Source organism: Asterias rubens, chromosome 7, assembly GCF_902459465.1.
Source record: "Asterias rubens chromosome 7, eAstRub1.3, whole genome shotgun sequence".
Lineage (NCBI taxonomy): Eukaryota > Metazoa > Echinodermata > Asteroidea > Forcipulatida > Asteriidae > Asterias > Asterias rubens.
Window position 1 is genome coordinate 7844980 of NC_047068.1, and position 20943 is coordinate 7865922.

A 20943-nucleotide genomic window follows, 5' to 3' on the forward strand; every position below is an offset into this window, starting at 1 on the left:
GCGAAGTGGCTACAACTGAACTTTAATCACAACCCGAGTCTTGTTTGTTTTCCCTTCATAAACATTTTTGTGATTTTTTTTTTCAACAGGTTTATCAGCGATACATAAATCCCATAAGCAAGAACTTGAGACGCAGAAACAGCATGTTCAACAGAATGTTTCCAATGACGTCGAGGTGGTCATGAAGAGACACAGGTAAGACATTCATCAGGCGGCGGCCATCTTGTTTGAGCCCTTTAATACATTTTATGAAATACTGCACACCATCACAAACCACCACATGGATTGGTATTGGTATTGGTTTATTGACACTATATTCATGGGCACTGCCCAAATTGTTAGAATATTAGAATGGTATAAAAAAGACAATGTAAAAAGGGTGTACAAATGTAAAAACGATGTCGTGGCAAGATGTCTTAAGCTTCAGCCATTCAATGTATCCTGGCTGTAATACATACTGTGGTAGCTGGTACTGTTTTGGGATACTTGACGTCCTGTCACAGAGCAACACATGGCCGAACTTGACCGAGACGTCATAGAGCTCGGTAGTCAGTTGGCTAACAAATTCTACCCAAACATGCAGTAGACCTTTATACATTGATGTCATTAAGCAGCCATAAAAGTAAACAAGTGTGACATGGTATTTTGGCAAGTAACCTTTTAATTGGTAAGCATAACTTTGTTGTGCTAAGCTATTTTTTCAGCCCAATCAGCTCAATGAAATGAGGTCCTGATAAATAAGATTAATTATCTTCTCAAGGGAAAACAGCTGATAGGAATAAACACCGAAAAGGTTCCCAGTTTCAATAAAGAAAAGTATACAAATAAAAAAGACTACCATATGATTAAATTTAAAGTTGCACGACCCAATTTTCACTGTAAAAGTAATATTTTTTAACATCTTTTTTTCTCTGGACAAATTTTAAAGGCAAAATACCCAAAGAATTAAATACATGTATAGGGTTTAAAGGGCCACGTTGCCTTGAATTGGACGAGTTGGTCTATGAAAAGTGTCTGAAACCGTTTGTCAAAAACTGACTGAAAATGGCAGGCAGTGTTAGTTCATGACGTATCAGGAAAAATTGTGCAATTTCAAGGAATTTTTGTGTGGATCATTATATTCTACTTTTAAAACACCTTTCTAATCATATGCATTTCAAAACAAACAGTTTCAAACGTTTTTCTTGGACCAACTCGCCCGATCCAAGTCAACGTGTCCCTTTAAAGTAGCACTGCATTCACAGATTAAATGACAGAAATGTTGTTTAAGAATATTCTCTCTGAATGATTTTTTAACAGTTGATGCTGAATGAAAATGAACAACATACAAAAACGTGCATACTTTCTCATGAGCCACGTACAATGCACAAAATACATGCAAAATATTTTGTACATGCCTGATGGACCTGAGAAAATGTCAGATTTTTTTTAAATTTTTTTTTTTTATAAAGAACTACAACAAATGTTTTCAAGATTTTTTAATGGGAGCTTATAAGTTTCTTGAATATACAAAAAAAATAGCTATTTCAAATTTCAGTTTAATTGTTTGTGTCAAATCAGCCAAAATACTGGCCTAAAATTTCAATACAAGCGTCCTTTCAAATGCTTGTCCACCAAATAAGTTCACAGAAATTTGACAGGTACAGGGTTTCTTCGTTAGTTTGAATTTTTGATATTTATGAGATCACGGACTGCTGGTTATGTTGTATGAATCGCCGCCGTTGAATGATGTGGAAAATGTTTCACTTTATTTTTGCAAACGACTAAAGGTCAACTTGCACGATAGTCCTCTCAGGTTAGTCTGAATGTGAAGAGAAAAAAGAAAAAAAAATGGAAAGTGGATTATTTTTCTATTTCGTTGTTAGAAACAAATGTGTATGTATTTGAAGATTGTTTTTATCTCCTACAATGCATGACAGACCTCTGAAATGTTCGGAAGTGTTCTCGTTTTTCTCCCTCAACTTTATTAGTTTTTTGTCACTAATCTTTTTATTTTTATTTTGCACTACATTTCATGTGCTCACTCTTTACGTGTTTGAATCATCTTTATTGAAAAACTTTAAGTAACTGAGTGAAACAATTGTGTGTGTGTGGGGGGGGGGGGGTTCTGATAACATTTCAATTTGTATATATATATTTTATTATTATCATTTGTTTCAAATAATAAACCACAGGGGAAACTGACTGGGTACATTTTTAAATGATTTAGGACTGAACAAAGAAAAATTGACTAGAGCGTGATTTGAACCAACACCTCCGGTTTAACGTGCCGGCGCTCTACCAACTGAGCTATCTAGCCCTATGTTGGTGGTCTCCCAATTTTGTCAATATCTTTGCTCGGGGGGGGGGGGGGGGTGCCTGTCAGAAGCCATACAACCGCAAACTGCCGTGTAGCCAGGGATCACACCCGGGTAGCGATACAACCTGGGAAGCGGCAGACAGGGGATCACCTTAAGGGGATGCGACTTCCTATATCATTTGTTTCAACAGAATAGCCTTGTCAGTGTTACATTTGCTAACCCTAAGAATCCTGTAAACGAATCATTCTAGGCCGATTAAGAAAAGAAGATAGTCCGAAAACAGGAAAGTTGATGTAAGGGGAAATATTAAACAATTAAAAAAACATTTGTTTCAAAACAACTTATTTTAAAACAAAATGTTTTAAAATGAATTTTTCTTGCTCACTTTCTTTCTATTTCTCTCAAAACTTGTTCTCTAAATTCATGCTAAGTATAGTGTCTTTGTTGAGAAATACTGGGAAAATAGACTAACTGAAACATTGTTATATTTTTTTCTTCTTTATTGCAAACTTTTCTAAACTGTTCCTCTTTCTAAAGTGTTTCATTTCCGAAAGACAAAGTCCAGGATTGAAAAAAAAACTTTAAATCTGATATTTCATGTAGATCGCACTGTCTTAATATCTTTATTAACTTTTGATCTGAAAAAAGGAGGCATGATAAGCTTTGTTCAAATCGTGCGTACAGGAAGACCAGGCTATCATGGCTCTTTTGTTAACGTGTCATGTCACAGTTATACCTTTACATGAAATGTTGAGTACAGTGTTCAAGTTCAAAACCAGATAGTCAATATAAGATTCTAAAATCCACCCAGGCCTCCACCTTTCTCCCGGCGAACGCATACTTGCAATTGGAGACTTTTGGGACGCTTTGTGGCAGCAGACTTACCAGGTAAATTCCATTGTTCTCGGTAATGTGCGCATGCTCAGAACTGCGTAAACAATGGCAATTTACCAAGTAAGTCTGCTGCCATGTAGCGATCCAAAGTCTCCCATTCTATATTCTCCAATTTTTGAAAAGCTTGAAATCCGATTGATGTGGATACCATTCATCCTCTGAGATGCTATTAATGTGATTTGTATCAGTTGATTTGTGTTATTATGATACTGCATGATCTAGGTTGGAATGTTGGTGTGAACGTGCACACATGTATCATTGAGTGGACGCAGTTGGCTTTGGCTGCTTTGCATGCACACGTTCAACTCGGACCTAGTCAAAAAAATAAATAAATACTTCAGATTGTATCAATTCTTGTTCTCAATTTATGCATGGATCTCTTTTATGCACAAATCATTGTCTGGTATGCACACATGTACAGTGTAAAGTGTTTTTTATTCTCAGCGCAAATTTTGTTTTTAGTAATACGAATACTGTGGAAACCTACAGCTAAACCTACCACATTTGGCTGAGATGCGAACTTACCAATCTAATATTAGAGCCCAATTTTAGTAAGTTACCAAACCTTGAATTTCTTGGGGGTTTCCACAAGGTTTCCAAGTTAAACCTCTGGCCACTCAAACACCAACTACAGATTTTTACACAACAGCACGCACATGTGCTCTGAGCCAGTTTTACATAGTCATTTATCACCCGGGTAAAAGAGGTGTTACTTATTGAAATTCCTTTCATTTAATCAACAAATTATTGAGACTTGCCTATAAAAGTCCAACTTCTGCATCTTTCGTTCCTTACAATGATTAAATAGCTCCCTCTTTCCACTCAAATTTGAGAGGATTAAATAACAACCCTTTGTTGTTGTTTACTACCATTCCAAAAATATGATATTTTTCTTTCCAACAATTATATAATTGCCTATGGACAGAGAAAATGAGCAAAACTTTTCAATAACAGCGCATGGTGTTCAGGCTCGAGGTTTTTTTTTTTGTTTTTTGCTTGAGATCTTGGTTGACTAATGGTAAGAAAGAGGGCGATGAAGGCAGTCGACTGAAATTGCCTATATGGTAAGAAAAGGTGAAGAAAGCCTTGGGGGAAAAAATATATTTCATAAAGATTATTAACATTGTCATCAAATTCTCTAAACACTTGTTAATTTCCCCCAAAATTTCAACAGGGAGGTAATCACCAAAATGGACCGCGACTGGAAGATCATCTCGGACAAATTCACCAAGGTCTGCTCTGAGAATATGTCCCTCAAGAAACAGGCAGAGAGCATGCAGAAGACGTTGAACAGCACCAGGCACGAACTGGAGACGTGGCAGGGGCAGATGAAGCAGCTGATTGGACGGAAGGCGGCGGACATGGCTACGTTGAGGGAGCGAGTACTGGCTGGATACGACGGGGAGGATTGGGGAGTTGACGGCAACGATAATGAGAGGAACCCATTGCAGGTTAGGATTATAGAGGAAGAAAAAAGTCTACGAATAATTCAGGCTTGATATTCTTTCTACTTTAGTCTGTTTTCTGATTAGCACCAGGCACTTGCAACAATTTTGAAAAATTGTTATAATTAAAGACTTGAAAGTCTATTAAAGCCTACACTAAGTGCACCAGGGCCCAATTACATAGAGCTGCTAAGCACGAAAATTTGCTAAGCATGAAATTTCTTCCTTGATAAAAACAGGATTACCAACCAAATTTCAATTGGTTGCATATTCCTTGTTACTGGTATTCAGCTGTTTGCTTATCCGGAAAATCACGTTGAAATTAGGTTGGTAATCCTGTTTTTATCAAGGAAGAAATGTCATGCTAAGCAGATTTTTGTGCGTAGCAGCTGTATGAAATTGGGCCCAGAGCTGCCAACTCTATCGGATTCTGAAGGAAGTTCCCTGAAAAATGGCCAATCTTTCAATGCTCTGATGAACAAATTTGTAAAGTATAAAACGCACTTAACTTGAGACATTCCTCACTTCAATGATGTTGCTACACCTGCTGTCGCATAGAACTCACACTGTTCACTCAAAACTCACTGGTGGTAAGATTCAGTGTTTTTTTAAATCATTAAAACTCAAGAGTTAAGAAGTTTACAGGTTTTGCATTTCACTTTCATTTTTTGTCCCTGCTGAACTATAGCTTTCTGTCACTTGGTTTAGTGCACTGAGGTTTCAAAAAGCCTTTTAGTAAATAGCACTGTATTGATGGATTGTCTTATTCCCTTTGTAGGTTTTATTGAGGTTCCGTGAGGCAGAGTTACAGTGCACTACCAATGACATGAACGAACTCAAAGGAGCACTGGAAGTTGGACATACGGTAAGATTCATCTTTAAGCTAGTGTTTTAACCTTACACTGGTGTGTCACAAGTGTACGTATGCTTTATGGTGAGCGCACTAATGGATTTGTAAAGTTTTATTAACTCTCTTCTACTAGACGTTGTAATAAGAATGAACTAACAATATTAGACTTGCAGGAAGTGCTGGCTCTAAAACGAGACGTTTTATAAACTTATTAACAAGTTGAGATTCTGAAGAGATTAAGCAAAAGAACATGCACACATGGTGTTACTTCGAAATACAGCTTTCCCAAGTCCTGTGAAAATAAATCCACAGGCATACTACTCTAGTGGGATTAGAACCCATGATCCCTGCTATTCTAGAGCAGATGTCGTACCACTAGTCCACCTAGTTGACGAGAGTCCAGTTGGAATCCTGTTTATTAGCACCATACTTGTCCTGTTCCCTGTATGCAATAATAGTCACCAATACTGCGTAAGCGCGCATGCGCTCGCTCGCAAATGACGAGACATGAAGGCAAATGCATTTAATTACAGTGAAATTAAAATGGCTGTACCATGATGGAAGATTGTACTAGAGATATTCCAGCTTATCTGTGATCTGGGCCCAATTTCATAGAGCTGCTAAGCACAAAAATTTGCCAAGCATGAAATTTCTTCCCCGATAAAAACAGGATTACCAGCCAAATTTCCATTTGTTACATAGTGCTTGTTACTGGTATTCAGCTTTTGTTTGCTTATCCTGAAAATCAGATGAAAATTTGGTTGGTAAACCTGTTTTTATCAAGGAAGAAATTTCATGCTAAGCAAATTTTTGTGCTTAGCAGCTCTATGAAATTGGGCCCTGGAATTGGAACTTGGAATCACAGCCAACTTTGCAAAAACTGTGAAGTAGATGATAATATTGTCTAATTCAAAATGTTTTAGTTGGATAATTCATAGTAGCACTCGAGGAGAATTTTCGGACTTTTTGTCTGATTTTTGACTTTGTAAAGTCTGCAAGTCTATTTATAGTAAGTGCTTGCAGGTCATTTATAAGTTAAGGTAAAGGTTTAGAAATGCTTTGCAGGCCTGTATAGTTTGCTTTTAAAAATGCCAGAGAAAATGTAACTCCACATTTCTAGCAGAAAACGAATAGTGACAAACAGTGATACGCTATAAGGGGTGTGATAAAGCGCTATACAACCCAGCATCTTTATTTTAAAGATTTGCTTACAACAAAGTTTCTCCCATCACTCCTCTTAGGAGAAGAAGAAAATCTCAGATCAGAACGTCTTATTGGAAGGCCAGCACCAATCCCAAGAGGAGTACATCAAACAGCTCCTTACGGACATGGAGGAACTCCAGCAGCAGTTTGAGAGAGTGCGGACTAGCGGTGAAGGAGAGGCGGCTCAAGACGAAGTGGTAGAGAAGAGTAGAGATAGCGGTGTGGGGAGCGGGGACACCAGGGGTGACGCGAAACTCAGGTCGTGGATACCATTCTTGAAGAGGGGTGAGTAGGTAGTAAGGAAAGACGAGATGTGTGGAGAACAAACAAAATGGCATAGAAGAGGTAGTAAGGAAAGATGAGATGTGTGGAGACATACAAAATGGCACAGTGAAAACTTGAGATGTGTGGAGAACAAACAAAATGGCACAGTGAAAACTTGAGATGTGTGGAGAACAAACAAAATGGCACAGTGAAAACTTGTTCTCTGAAAAAAATGTATTTGGATTCATTCAAGTGGGATTCAAACTCTCGACCTTTGCCTTTTTAGAGCAATGCCTCAATTTGACATGTATTGAAGCATTTTGGAAATTACTGAATTAGGAATAAGGAAGCTTTGTCTGGTTGAGTTTGTTATAATTGTTAATTACTTGGACAGTTTCCAGTCTCTGATTGGTAAAAACCTGATCACGTGGGGATGTATTAACGGATGATAAAGGACCGGCTTCGGAAAATAGTGAATAAAGGGCCCCTAAACTAGCATACAATGTGTAAAACTAATTTGCGCTTTGCTCTGTATCACATGCTTATTTAGCTTAGTTTCATTGCAACTTCGCCCACATGGGCGTACGCGCTGAAAATGTATCAATTTTGATGTAATAGGTGCGCAGGTATTAACTCATTTGTCCATATATGAAGCAACTTTTAGAAGAAAACTGGTCACAAACGAGACATATGACATGGCATTTTTCAGGAATTTTCACGTTCGTCAAATCTCATCCATGCTATTGGTGCTTTTCTTTAAAACGGTAGATGTACTTATATGTAAATCTTCTCAGTAGCTGTTGAGGTATCATTCTAGTACACCAGGGAATTCAAAAAATGAAAATGTAGTTCAAACCAAATCTGTGAATCAGTCCTTAAAGCTCCCTGCATACATAAAGACCAAAACCAAGCCAAAATATGGCAAGCGCTGTCTGACAATCTCCCAATCCTCCTGTGTTTGAGCACTCTAATATGAGACTTAAAATGTCCACCAATACCGAGAAGCAAGATCAGATCAGATCTTCCCCCTAATCCTCCATTTCCTGTCCTCTTTGGTGAATCTGTCAACGAAACCACAAAGTGCAAATATAATTTGACTATTGATAGCCCTTTGTTGAGTAGTCCGAGATAGTAGTCAGAGATAGTAGTCAGAGATAGTAGTCTGGGCAGGGTGGTTTTGATGTCAATGTCTAATTCTCCAGAGTGCATGGGGGGGGGGGGGGGGGGGGGTTCGTCACATAATACTATGATATTTAGATGCATCTTCTTTGTCAATGTTTAAAGAGAACAGGGATTCAAATTTGACTTTGTTTCTCACAAGACTTCCTTCCTTTTATTTAATGTGTCAAAATCAAATCAAGTCGGTTAAATGAAGATTAAAGCAACTTATATACAGCTATATGCAAATTTTTAGTATAAAATTAACTCTCTTTTTTTTTTCAATGGAAACTACCCTGTTCCATTTCATGTTAAAATAATTAAGACAAAAATAGTTTGTAAACTCAAAATAATTTTGATATACCGTAAATGTAAAATTTGCTAATGTTATTCTTATTGTTCATGTTAAAACATCAGACCATTAAAGGAACATTGAAGATTCGGTTTTGCAAACAAAACAGTTTCTGGCAGTGTAAGCACTTTATGTAATCCACCATATACATTAACTGACAAACCTGTAGAAGTCTGAGATCGATTGGCCATCTGGGTCGCGAGAAAATAGTGAAAAACCGATTTACACATTTTGCATTGCATCGATGCCAAAACAAAAATGAATCAAATGCTCACTTAGCGATTAACTCCAAACGCGAAGTGAGATAATTTATTTCCCATCAAATATGACATTTCAGACAGAAGTTATTACTTCAAGGGATGTTTTCTACTTTCATCATTATTAAACTGTGTAAGTTTGATGTAAGTCTGTGATCTTCACGATTTTTGTTTCTTACCAATTCTGTAACGTTCCTTTAACTATTTGTTGCAATTTTATTTCAATGTAATTAATATGTCATTCTTAAAAATAAAATAAAAAAGTCAACCAGAGGATTTATTTTTGTTTGTCTCTAAAAAGAGATCTGGCGGGCCGATAAGTTAAAAGATGGATGACCAAATAAAATACAAATCTTTAAATCAGAGGTGATAAATTGTCCGCTAACATGTAAATTGTCTTAGACATGACTCGACTGATTAAATATCCCTGATACTATCTTCTGCCTCATTGAAAACATTAAGTGGGAAGGAAGTGAAGTCTAAACAAAGTTGAAACAGAACTGATAAAAAATCTTGGATGAGACCCTGTGCGTACTGAGAGAGTTCTCTCGAAGTTAGGAATGAAATCGTTCTCCCGAGTTTAAACTTTCAGTGGGAAGGAAGTCAAGTCCAACCTAAGTTGAAACAGAACTAATAAAAATTTAAGCATCTCGGATGTGACCAGGTGCGAACTGAAAAGAGCCCTATCGAAATGACATATGGAAACTTTCTCCCGAATTGAAACTTTTAGTCAGAAGGAAGTCAAGTCTAAACAAAGTTGAAACAGAACTGATAAAATTCAAGCATCTCAGATGAGACCCGGTGCGAACTGACAGAGTGCCCCCGGAATGAAGAAGGGAATCTTTCTCCTGCATCAGTGGGAAGGAAGTTAAGTCAAAACAAAGTTGAAAAACAGAACTAAAAATGTTAGCATCTCGGATGAGACCCGAATTGAATTTTTCATCGGGGGAAGGAAATCCTCTTTTGCTAGAAGAATCTTCAGGATGTAAATGGGTACAAGACAGTGACATTAAGATGATTCTGATTTCCTTACAGAGCGAAGTGACTCATCGGGAAAGAGCACCTCCTCCTCGAGAAGACGATCGGGATCTGACACGACGCAAACAGCCGTCAAAATAAAGGTAACTGGCAGGGCACAAGTGGGGGTAAGAGGATGGGGGGAGGTTTCAAAAGACCACAGGGCTTTTGTTTACTTCAGCCGATTTCACAAAACGTCTCGAGACTGGCCCTAATGTAGTGTAGTTTGTCACAACCACTTAAAGACACTGGACACTATTGGTAGTTGTCAAAGACTAGTCTTCACAGTTGGTGTGTCTCAACATGTGCATAAAATAACAAACCTGTGAAAATTTGAGCTTAATCGGTCGTCTGAGTTGCGAGATATTATTGAAAGAAAAAACACCCTTGTCGCACCATGGTCACAGGAAGTTGTGTGCTTTCAGATGCTTGATTTCGAGACCTCAAATTCTAAATCTGAGGTCTCAAAATCAAATTTGTGGAAAATTACTTCTTTCTCGAAACAACTACGTCACATCAGAGGGAGCTGTTTCTCACAATGTTTTATACTATGAACCTCTCCCCATTACTCGTAATCTAGAAAGGATTTTGATAATAATTATTTTGAGTAATTACCAATAGTGTCCACTGCCTTTGAAATGGTTCACAATAATTTAATTTAATTGTTGCACGTTGTTTGCAATGGTGTTTTAGTGTAAACTAGAGGATTGAAATAAATAAACCCTTCTGTAAACCCAGTGATGTATTATATATCCCTTTTATTGAACCCAAGCTCTTTTCATCTGCTTTACAGAAAGGCGTCACTGAATGAAAGATAAAACATCTTCCAACTTTGTCTCTAACCTAACTCGAAGATCGTCGCTGCAAAGATTCTCACTGACATAATCAACCCTGCCATTGGTACTGGAGAAACTGGGAACCCGTTTTAACAACCGTCTCTCTCTCTCTCCAGCCGCTCTCAAGTACCAACAAGAACCTCCTACTTCCTCTGAATATCTGCAATTTTCCTCAAAGTCCCCTCCAGTTATTCTGAACGGCCAGCTCCCCATTTTTCAATTATTTATTTTTAAAAATAAAAAATAGTCTGCCGAAGTACATTTCTACCTCAGTCTTGTGCTAGATTTACACAAAAGTGCCTTTCTCCGTTTGTCGAGTCGTGCTTATAGTTTGACCGGATGAGTGTTGAGTCATGTTTATGAAACCGTGGCCAGTTCTTCCTTTTGTGCTATTTCTGGATGTGACTTCAACAGATTTATTTTTAGATTCATGTTAAGCGAGGGCGCCCTTCTGAACTTGAATGGCTGTCATCAAAACATAAAGTCTGAAAGTCTGAGTTTGGCTACAACTGTGGCTTGTTTGTTGCATCTGGTCTGTACGTAACATGGCTGATGAAATCAATAGCCACAAGCCACTGTGGCTAGCTCACCAACTAAATCTGTTCTAATTGAGTCGGGATGAATTTGTTAATACCAACATAACGTATCAGCATTTCAGGCATGAAATTCTTCCTACTTTAGTCTGGTTTACGATTTTGTTTGCCATTGGGAAAAATCTGGGGAAAAACTTTTGTTAAATAGCCTGAAAAGTCTAGTGAAGCCTACATCATGCATACATGTACATGGATGTACCATATTCCTTGCTCGATGGCTGTACTAAATCAAGTTTTCCTACTTTTTTCAAAGGACCAAAAATCACGCCTGGCATTTGAGTTTTGTGGAAATGAATCAAGTTATGAATTATCTGTTGAATGGGGTAAAGATGAAACAGCATTTTTTGTTGGCAAAGCTGCTTCTACTTGCATCAATATGAAGTACAACATCACTAATGGTATGGAAAGGTTTGCGGTAATGACTTTCTCTAAATTAGTTTGGGTGGGTCTGAAAAGAACCATTGGTTTCAACTAATGGTGACAAAACTGCCACTGATAGTTTGCATAGTCTCTTTGAATCAAGATAAGGTATAGCAATTATAGCGGTTGTTAAACTACTTCTATTTGATCGCACACTCTTTCTTACTGCGAAAATCTTGACTTACAACGTGTGGAATCATGTGCTCCACAGTAAGCACAGGGTACGGCAGTAAGCGGAGTTATGAAATGGGCCCAGATAAGGTACAGCATTTGTAAATGTGGATACATTTAGGCCAGTGGTGTATGCACTCAGTTCTAATATTGAACAACAATTCCAGCATTGGTAACGCTCTGTTTGGTCAAGCGCAGAGCCCCCCCCCCCCTTTTATTTTATTTACTAAAGACAAGATGTGGAAAGAAAATTGATCAAGTCCTGTTGACATTTTGAGTTTTGAGGGTTTTTTGTTTTTTTTATTATTATATATAAATCTTCCACTTATTTTGAAAGGTATTAATGCAGTTTGGTGACATTAGGGAATGGGAAGCAATGGAAAATGGTTACCTGCAAGAATGTTTCTAAGACGTTGTTCTTCCAAGTAATCTATCAAGACTGCTCTAAATTTTCCCCAGTTTCTTCTTTTGTATCGTAAAAGAATTACAGCTCTTTGAAATTGGGACCCAAATAATTTAAACTATTAACAGTCTTTGGAATGCTGTAGTGATGCTGTGACAGAAAAAAAAACATTCATGGAACAATTTTGAACCATTTGGGGGTGTTTTTTAGAAGAACAAAAATATTCAACTTGGTTTTGATATATATTTTGATCTTTTATCATATACTAATATCTATTTTTGTACAAATGCAGACTGTGTTTTCTCTATGCAAGCATCATGCATTAGACTGCAAAAAAAAAGAAGCAAAACATAGGGGGGAAATATTTGTACAATGTGCTTTAGTTTGTTACACATTTAAAAACTGCCCATGTTTGCTGTTAAAAAACTTCTAATTCGTTTTTATATTTGGTAGGGTACATTGAACAAGTGATTCATTTGTCATCTTAGTTTTCATTTGTTTAATTTAATTCAGATATAAATTATAGATAGTCGCTTAGTTTTTTTATTATTATTTTTTTAAATTATTTACCTTTTGTTTATTTGGTTCATGGCTTTTATTTTTGTTTTCTTTGAAGAAATCTTGGAAGCGAATGAATCAAAGATGATGAAAAGGGCTGAACAAACTGAGGGCATACAGAGTCCGCCTGTGTTATTTAAAAAATGTGCCTTTATACAATACAATACAACAAAAAATTAATGTAAAAAAAAAAAACCTTATTGTGCTATTAATAATAAATGTTTACAAGGCTTCCATGAATATACCTTGCTGTTTTTTTACTGCCGAGATTTTTTTATGAGCTTAATCAGGTTGATGTAGAAAATAGATCGAAAGAGAGAATAGTTTGTGGGTTTTTTCCACCCACTTTAAACGGAAGTTCAGTATCACTAGTAGTAAATTAAGTGTTGTTTTGTCTACACTTTGGGTGAAAGGTGGGGGTCATTCTGAATTCATTCAAAACATTTTGTCATTCAGAATTTGCTGTCAGAGTTTGTTTGGTAAAAATAGGTATGTATTGGGTTACCTACAATTAGAACAAAGCAGGAGTATACGTGAGATGGGGTTGGGTTTAAAAAAAAATTAGGGATCAGAAAGGTAAATTGTTGTAAATTTCTCTTTCAGTTGAGGTGGCACAAAATTATTGACATACAAAGCAACAATTTAAAATGCACACCAACAAGAAACTATCGGCTAGCAGTCCAACTGTTATTAGGAATAACAATAATATGTCTGGTTTTCTTGAAGAAGCTTTTGCTGAAAAGAGTTGAAACTGAAGAATTTCTCGACATTTACCCGGATTCCTATAAATACAAGAGAATTTGTAGACATTTAACCCAAGATGTATGGTCCTTTGAGGATGAATTTCATCTAGGAATCTTAATGTCGAGCAGCTCTGTTTTGGGGTCTTAAACCAAGGTAAATGTGTTCTAGAAGAGAGAAAACAAACTCAACTGTAGGACTTGTTTATACATGCAACTGTTTCGGATCAGACAAAATATCAATTAACGATGTTCATGCGTGACCATTACAACATTTCTTAGCAGTTTTATTTATTAAACTAGAGAAAAACATCCAGAAATGTGTAGTCTGTTTGGGGTGCATTTCCAAAAGGATTCTCTGTATCTCCATAATAATTTATTGTATGCAGATTATTTTTTTGTGACAATTTTTGTTTGTCATCCAAAATCTATTCCTAAACACTGCCTTGATTTAATTAATTTATATTAATTATTAAGTTTTCTGATGCTAGAGCTTTCAAGAAAAAGGTTTTTTTTTTATTACTTCTACCACTCAACCTTTCGTCTTTTTATTTATAAATCCACTAAGTGCAGGAAAGAAATTGGTGTCTCCCCCCTAATGTTTCACTTAATTGTTGAACTGAAATTAATGTCTAAAATAACCACTGCTAAAGTGTCCCATTTGCGGGAGTCTTAATTTATTAAACCACATTTTGGGGTAATGATTTTATTTTGATGTTTTTGCAGTTTGTATTCAAATAAACATCTTGATGTCAAATATAATTCTGCTTTAGTAATATAATAACGATCAATTTTATCAAGTTTGCCCCTTCGGGTGTAGGATTTGGTTATTTCTGAGTTGAAAGAATATGCATTTGTGATGTCTGTGAATGTGGAAAAACATTTTTGTGGGGTTGGGTTGGGGTTCTGTCAAGCCCATCAAAATAATCATGTTGATGGAGGTTGCATTTGATTGATTAATTTCTGAAGTCACAATTTTGATAGTAAAGGTATACTTCTGCGACTATGAGAAATATACTATTATGTTTGGGTTTTTTTTCTCGTTTTTTCTTGTAGCACTCCTGCTAGAAGTTTTGTTTAACACAAGTGTTTTAAACAATTCCTGAACATTTCAGGATATACATGCGTTTTGTATAGTGTAGTAGTTATTCATATTTAATTGGTTTAAAGACACTAATTGTTAATAATTATGGATGATTTTTCCATCTAGTATAATATTATGTTTTGTTTTTTTTGTCAGTTTTTTTTAAAGTTAACTTGGTGAAGAACACCTTATTTCTTCAAATGTATGTTGTTTTTTCTACAGAACTATATTCACATTAATAGAGTAAGGATCATCACACTAATGTTGTTTTTGTCATGTATTTATGCTGAAACTTAATGAACAATGTTTAATTACTTACCTATAAATTCTAATGACTTGTGTATACAATTGTATCATTAAAAAAATGCAAAATTTAATGAACTGCTTCTTGTTTCGTTTGTCCATGTTGTTTTAAATTGATGAAGTTAAAAATTGATAGTCTAGATTGTTGTTTGTAAGGAAACATGCACCATGCAAGGAATTTCAATGAGATGCAACACATAGGGTGCGTTCGTTTAGCTTCCCTGGGTCGACCCCGGTATGCCCCCGGGTCAGCCCCGAGTTCCCTGCTTGTGGAGTGGGTCACTTGGGGTGACCCGTTGTGCATGTCGTTACCACGAGAGGGTGAGTGTGTTCATTCGATTAGCTCGTGTCAGGGGCTCACCCGAGTGAGCAGCGCGGGGTTGACCCCGTGAAGCTAATCGAACGCACCCATAGAATAAAGCTGTTGGAATGGCTCTTTGTTCTACTACATCTAAATAAGCAATGCAGAAAGAGTGTATGGGTGAGAAGAAGCAGAAAACTTGGATTCGTGCTCAAATGCCTGCTGATAGGAGGAACAGGCATTATTATTCTTCCTACTTAAAGGCAGTGGACACTATTGGTAATTACTCAAAATAATTATTATCATAAAACCTTTCCTGATTACGAGCAATAGAGAGAGGTTGATGGTATAAAACATTGTGAGAAACGGCTCCCTCTGAAGTGACATAGTTTTTGAGAAAGAAGTAATTTTCCATGAATTTGATTTTGAGACCTAAAGTTTACAATTTGAGGTCTCGAAGTCAAGCATCTGAAAGCAACAACTTTGTGTGACCAGGGTGTTTTGTTCTCTCTTTAATATCTCGCAACTACGACAACCGATTCAGCTCAAATTTTCGCAGGTTTGTTATTTTATGCAGATGTTGAGATACACCAAGTGAGAAGACTGGTCTTTGACAATTACCAAAAGTGTCCACTGTCTTTAAGTCTGAATTCTGATTTTTTATTATTTTTTATTTTGCCCTTGGAAAAAAATGTGATTAAAGGCCGTGGAAACTATCGGTAATTACTTAAAATAATTATTAGCATAAAACCTTTCTTGGTAACAAGTAATTGGGAGGGGTTGGTAGTTTAAAACATTGTGAGAAACGGCTCCCTTTGAAGTAATGTAGTTTTTGAGAAAGAAGTAATTTTCCACGAATTTGATTTTGAGACCTCAGATTTAGAATTTGAGGTCTCGAAATCAAACATCTGAAAGCACACAACTTTTTGTGACCAGGGTGTTTTTTCTTTCATTATTATCTTGCAACTTCCACAACCAATTGAACGGGTCTGTTATTTTGTGCATATGTTGAGACACCAAGTAAGAAGTCTGGTCTTTGACAATTACCAATAGTGTCAAGGGTCTTTAAGTCTGTTTATCTTTGCCCTTGGGGAAAATTTTGATTAAATAGCCTGAATCCATTAAAGCCTACAGCATGTGAACATGCTGGTCAGCCCAGTCATTGCTCCTACTTTTCCAAGGTACAAATGTCATGGGGAGAGTAAATCATACACACTAGAAATTTACCCTAATTTAAATAGGTTAAACTGAGCTTAAAAGCAAGAAATTTAACCACGTAAAGCCAATCGAAATCTTTCAAAATTGATTAAAGGTTTTGGAAATGGATTGGTTGCAAGTTTTATTTCGTTTGTTTGTCAAGTTTTACTCCACTAACTTCTGGGTGTTTTATTTTTTTGGCACAGCGCCATCTTGTGGAGCGGGGAGGTCAGGTGAAAGATACCAGGCAAAATGTAATCTAGTTCCCGAGTACATTATGTGTAAAAATAAGCACTGGTAACAATAGTCTGGTCGCGTTCTCGGTGAAATTTCACCCGCGTGAAAACGCAACAAATTTCGAGCTCGTAGGTTGGCATTTAAATTGTCGTCCGTGGAGAAATCGCTAAGCTACGGTGTAATATACACTTAAATTCCACCGCGTTTATGGAACAATGATTTCAACTCATATGCTTTGACCGGCACGTACATATTCCAGGAGATATTTATGAAAAAGGTGATTCTAGGGACCACAATTCGGCCAAATAATGCTTTTGGTTGGAACGAGTAATGGATTTAGACCAAAGTGCCGCGCCGAAGCAGCTAGTTTTTGCCAAGGTAAGATTACATTGAAATCACTCACTTGGTTGGTATCTGATAAGCCGCATCAATTGTGCAAATACGCTGGACTCCCTTCGCTTCTTACTTTAAGGCCAGCGTTATGGCACTATATGGTGCTGGTATCTGGTAGTCCAGTACAATTTTATGAAAGTTTTAGCAAGTTACCAAATTGTTATGTTGTTTTAGATAATAAAAATTTGAGTTGATCGCCGTGCACAAATCTGTTGTATGACTATGAAGAGAAAAAGAAACATGAAAAGGGAATGAGCCAAATTTCCTTTTTTTAGGGTAGGCCAAAATGAATGACCTGTGCCTGGTGTCAGCCAAAATGTATGCTACAGACAGAAAAGGATATTGGGTAATGACAGAATATGAATTAATAGCATAAGATATATAATCATGCCCCAGTGCTAGTAAGACATTTTTGTGGAATTTTTTGCTGTGATGGCATTTCTTGCAATAGTCAGACATTCAATCCTTTTAGCATTCAATCCTGTTGTCATGCAGCTGACATGTCGTGTGTAAAACATGTGCAAACGATCTGCAAAATTCCTAAGTTAATACTGGTATTTGTTTATAAATCATAGAGTAAAAAGTACCTACAAGTTTGGAAAACATAATACCAACTCGACCGATCCAAGGCAAAGTGTTCCTTTAAATAAAAGAAGACATAATTATGACTTACACTAAAGTCACAATTATGAGATACTATAATTCTAGCCCACCTTGTCGGGTTGTTATGACTCTCTTTTAACATCTTGTCTTATTGTAGTCACTATTAAGACTGATGTTAAAAGAACAATGTCACCTATTATTGGTCATAACTATGACTTCATTTTTAAATCTCCAAGTGTCCCTTTAATGATGTTGTAGTCAAATAAAAATCCCATTTTTCCACTCTTTATGACAACAAATACTTACCATGGTATTTTTCAGGGTCATAACAAGTGATAACAAAATGGCAATGGAAGAAAGCTTGATCTTCCCTTTTACTTGTTAGTTTAGTAAGTAGGCCTACACCCATTTTTCTGACTCAAGAAATGATAAACATTTACCAAAAGAATTGTAAGTATTATGTTTTATTCATCAATTTATTTATCCCCTTCAGAAAAATACCTGAGGCCCACCAAGAGCTGTTATCGGTCCAATCAAAGTCGTATTTTTTTATCCTACCTTTTTTAAAACAAAATACTGACTAACTTTATGAGTTTGTTATTATAAGTGACCACACAATCACACGTGAAATTCTGAAAAAATGGAGCCCTTCTGCGTCCCATATCCATAAGCCTTTTTGAGTTATGGCGGACACAATGCTACAACACTGTAAAGTTGTGGTAAATTGGTGCGTATTGACCATAGAAACAGAGCGTAAGTTATTCAGTAAAGTGCGCATTTTAGGCGACGCGGCGTTTACACGTAAACCTAATGACCACAAACATGGTGAGCGTGGCATCAGTCGCTGCGTGTGACGCGCGCGTATCACATCTGCCATACCTCAAAAAGGCTTATTGAGGCAATAGCCGAGTTGGATTATTGAAGGCCAAATATATCAAGGATTGTTATTTTTGGTTATTACATAATCACAAGTAGAATTTTGAGAAAATGAGGTACTTCTGAGTCTCATATCCAATCCATTTAGTTGAAATATTGGAAATTGGACAAAAGCCAAACATCAAGGACTAATTATTTCTAGTTATTACATAATCAGTGGAATTCTGACAAAAATTTAGCACTTCTGCGAATATGCATCCCATATCCATTAAAGGCACTAAAAACGCTTGATAATGAGTTGTCAAATACCAGTATTCTCACTTGGTGCATCCCTGTGTGCATAAAATAACAATCCTGTGAACATTTGGACTCAATTGGTCATTGAAGTTGAAAGAAAATGCTGAAAGAAATTAACACATTTGTTGTACAAATTAGTCATGCTTTCAGATAGTAATAATAAAAGGCTTCTGGTCAGAAGTCTTTTATAATTTTTGTTTTGCTCATTACCAAGTCAGTTTTAGTGTCCAGTACATTTAAGTATGCACCAATAAATATAATAAAAATTTCAGTTTCAGTCCTACTACTAATAAAATATAAATAATGTTGAATTTGCATCTGGGATAAGCAATTAGATTTGTGTTTTAGGCATGCACATTGGTGTATGGGTAAAATGCAAGTGGTAATAAAATAATATTTTGTCTGATAACACTTTTAGTTTGCATCTCAAAGTGCTGATTTTTTCTGAGTTACTTTTAATTATGAAACCTGTACATATTCCCATGTCGTCAACCCAAATTGGTCTGCTTTGGTATTTTAAACTAAAACATGGTTTTCCAAATCATGGGAGGATGTGGAGGCAAGTGTCTCTTTGCCCCTGATTATTGCCTTTGTGCCCAAGTAGAAATGTATATTCCCTCTCTTAGATCTTATCTATAAATCCAGGTAAAACTGCTTTGCCTTTATCGTCTTATTTATCCCAGTATTACGTAGACCATATCTTGGTATGAGGACTGGGAGTGCAAGTGGTTCATTGCGGACTTCAGAGTTACTGTTTTCTTAGAAAAATAAATTATGGCTCTGATAATGCAAAGGTTTTGGGTTCGGATTCCACCCGAGTGATAGTGATAGTATACAGTGCTTTTAAGCTTTTAAAGCCATTATACACTTTCGGAACAGAAAACAAAATAAAAGTTCACAGATTTACAAATAACTTTCTTACAGGGTTTACAGAAGGTAATGGTGAAAGACTTCTCTTGAAATATTATTCCATGAAATGCTTTACTTTTTGAGAAAACATTTAAACAATTATCAGTTCTCGATATCGAGAATTACAGATTTATTTTAAACACATGTCATGAGACTCATGACGCGGCGAAACGTGCGGAAACAAGGGTGGGTTTTCCCGTTATTTTCTCCTGACTCCGATGACAGATTGAGCCTAAATTTTCACAGGTTTGTTATTTTATATATAAGTTGTGATACACGAAGTGTGGGCCTTTGGACATTACTGTTTTGAATTGCCTTCACCTTTATTGCACTTTCGGTATGGAATGACTTGGCATAATCATGGAGGCCGTCTCCAGACTCACTCTCTTCTGATTCTGAAGGTCTTTAAAATCAATGTAAAGATTTGTGAAATGGCTTGATATTTCACTAATGTTTTCTGTTGCACATAGTGGCTTTATTATGTGCTGTATGAATGCTTTGTGTAATTATTAGAATTGGGGGGGGGGGGCTATCAATGTTGTTTTTAGTATTATTGAAAGCACTCACGGTTACATCAAATTGTGTGAAATATCATTGTATTCTACTGACAGCTGAAAATTACTTGTTAAGGATTTCTATCAAATCTTCAATTCCTCCGTAGTTGGCGTTATTTGTTTTTCATGTCATCTTAAACATATGAGTTTTCTTGATAAATGTGAGAATGATTTGCACATCAGTAGTATATCAGTGTTAAGTATCAGTAGTAGTTTTGTTGATGTTGCTTAGACCGATTATTGATAACAACGATACTCTGTGTGATTGTTGCCATGGTGAAAGCATGGATCAAGGAATATAAACACTAGTTATCTTCTATTGTTAGCTTGGACAGTTACCACCCCCTTCACATTGGTGCATTGTTAAGACATAATGCATAGAGCATTTTTGTATTACTTGTCAGGAATAGGAGTCCATCAAACGGCTGATGAATTCCCTTTAATTATGAAACTAAGGTAGAAACGAGTGACAAAGACAAAGGCTGTGAATTATACAGAGGAGAGTGTATTGTTTGGTACTTACCCCCCCCCCCTCCCCCTAGTTATGGCTAAGGGTACAAAACATTTATTTTTGTGATAGATTTGGCCCTCAAAACAATTGCCGCAGCTTTTTTGTTATAAACCTGTTTTCAATTTTTCAATAGTTTAATTCCAAGAGCATAATGACAATTATGCTTGGCATAAAAAAAAATACAAAAGGAAGAAGACAATAGCGACAAAATTTATTG

General features: G+C 36.4%; 2 protein-coding genes across 5 annotated transcripts in view; both read left to right on the forward strand.

The window, feature by feature from the left end:
- LOC117292552 (protein outspread-like) overlaps positions 1-14922 on the forward strand; it is a 103196-nt gene extending 88274 nt beyond the window's left edge. For 3 of the 4 annotated variants that reach the window (XM_033774644.1, XM_033774645.1, XM_033774647.1), the window contains 6 exons: positions 90-195; positions 4369-4645; positions 5418-5504; positions 6731-6977; positions 9759-9844; positions 10534-14922. In XM_033774644.1, the coding sequence (XP_033630535.1) occupies positions 90-195; positions 4369-4645; positions 5418-5504; positions 6731-6977; positions 9759-9844; positions 10534-10551 (821 nt within the window). In that variant the 3' untranslated portion in view covers positions 10552-14922. Of the gene's footprint in view, positions 1-89; positions 196-1769; positions 1796-4368; positions 4646-5417; positions 5505-6730; positions 6978-9758; positions 9845-10533 lie in introns of those variants that run through there. The other variant, XM_033774648.1, reaches the window with a different exon arrangement.
- A 1822-nt stretch (positions 14923-16744) lies between these two features.
- Positions 16745-20943, forward strand: part of LOC117292888 (regulator of G-protein signaling 9-like) — a 72850-nt gene continuing 68651 nt past the window's right edge. Inside the window, exon 1 of the mRNA XM_033775060.1 lies at positions 16745-16961. Coding sequence (XP_033630951.1) covers positions 16914-16961 — 48 coding nt within the window. The 5' untranslated portion in view covers positions 16745-16913. The remainder of the gene's footprint in view (positions 16962-20943) is intronic.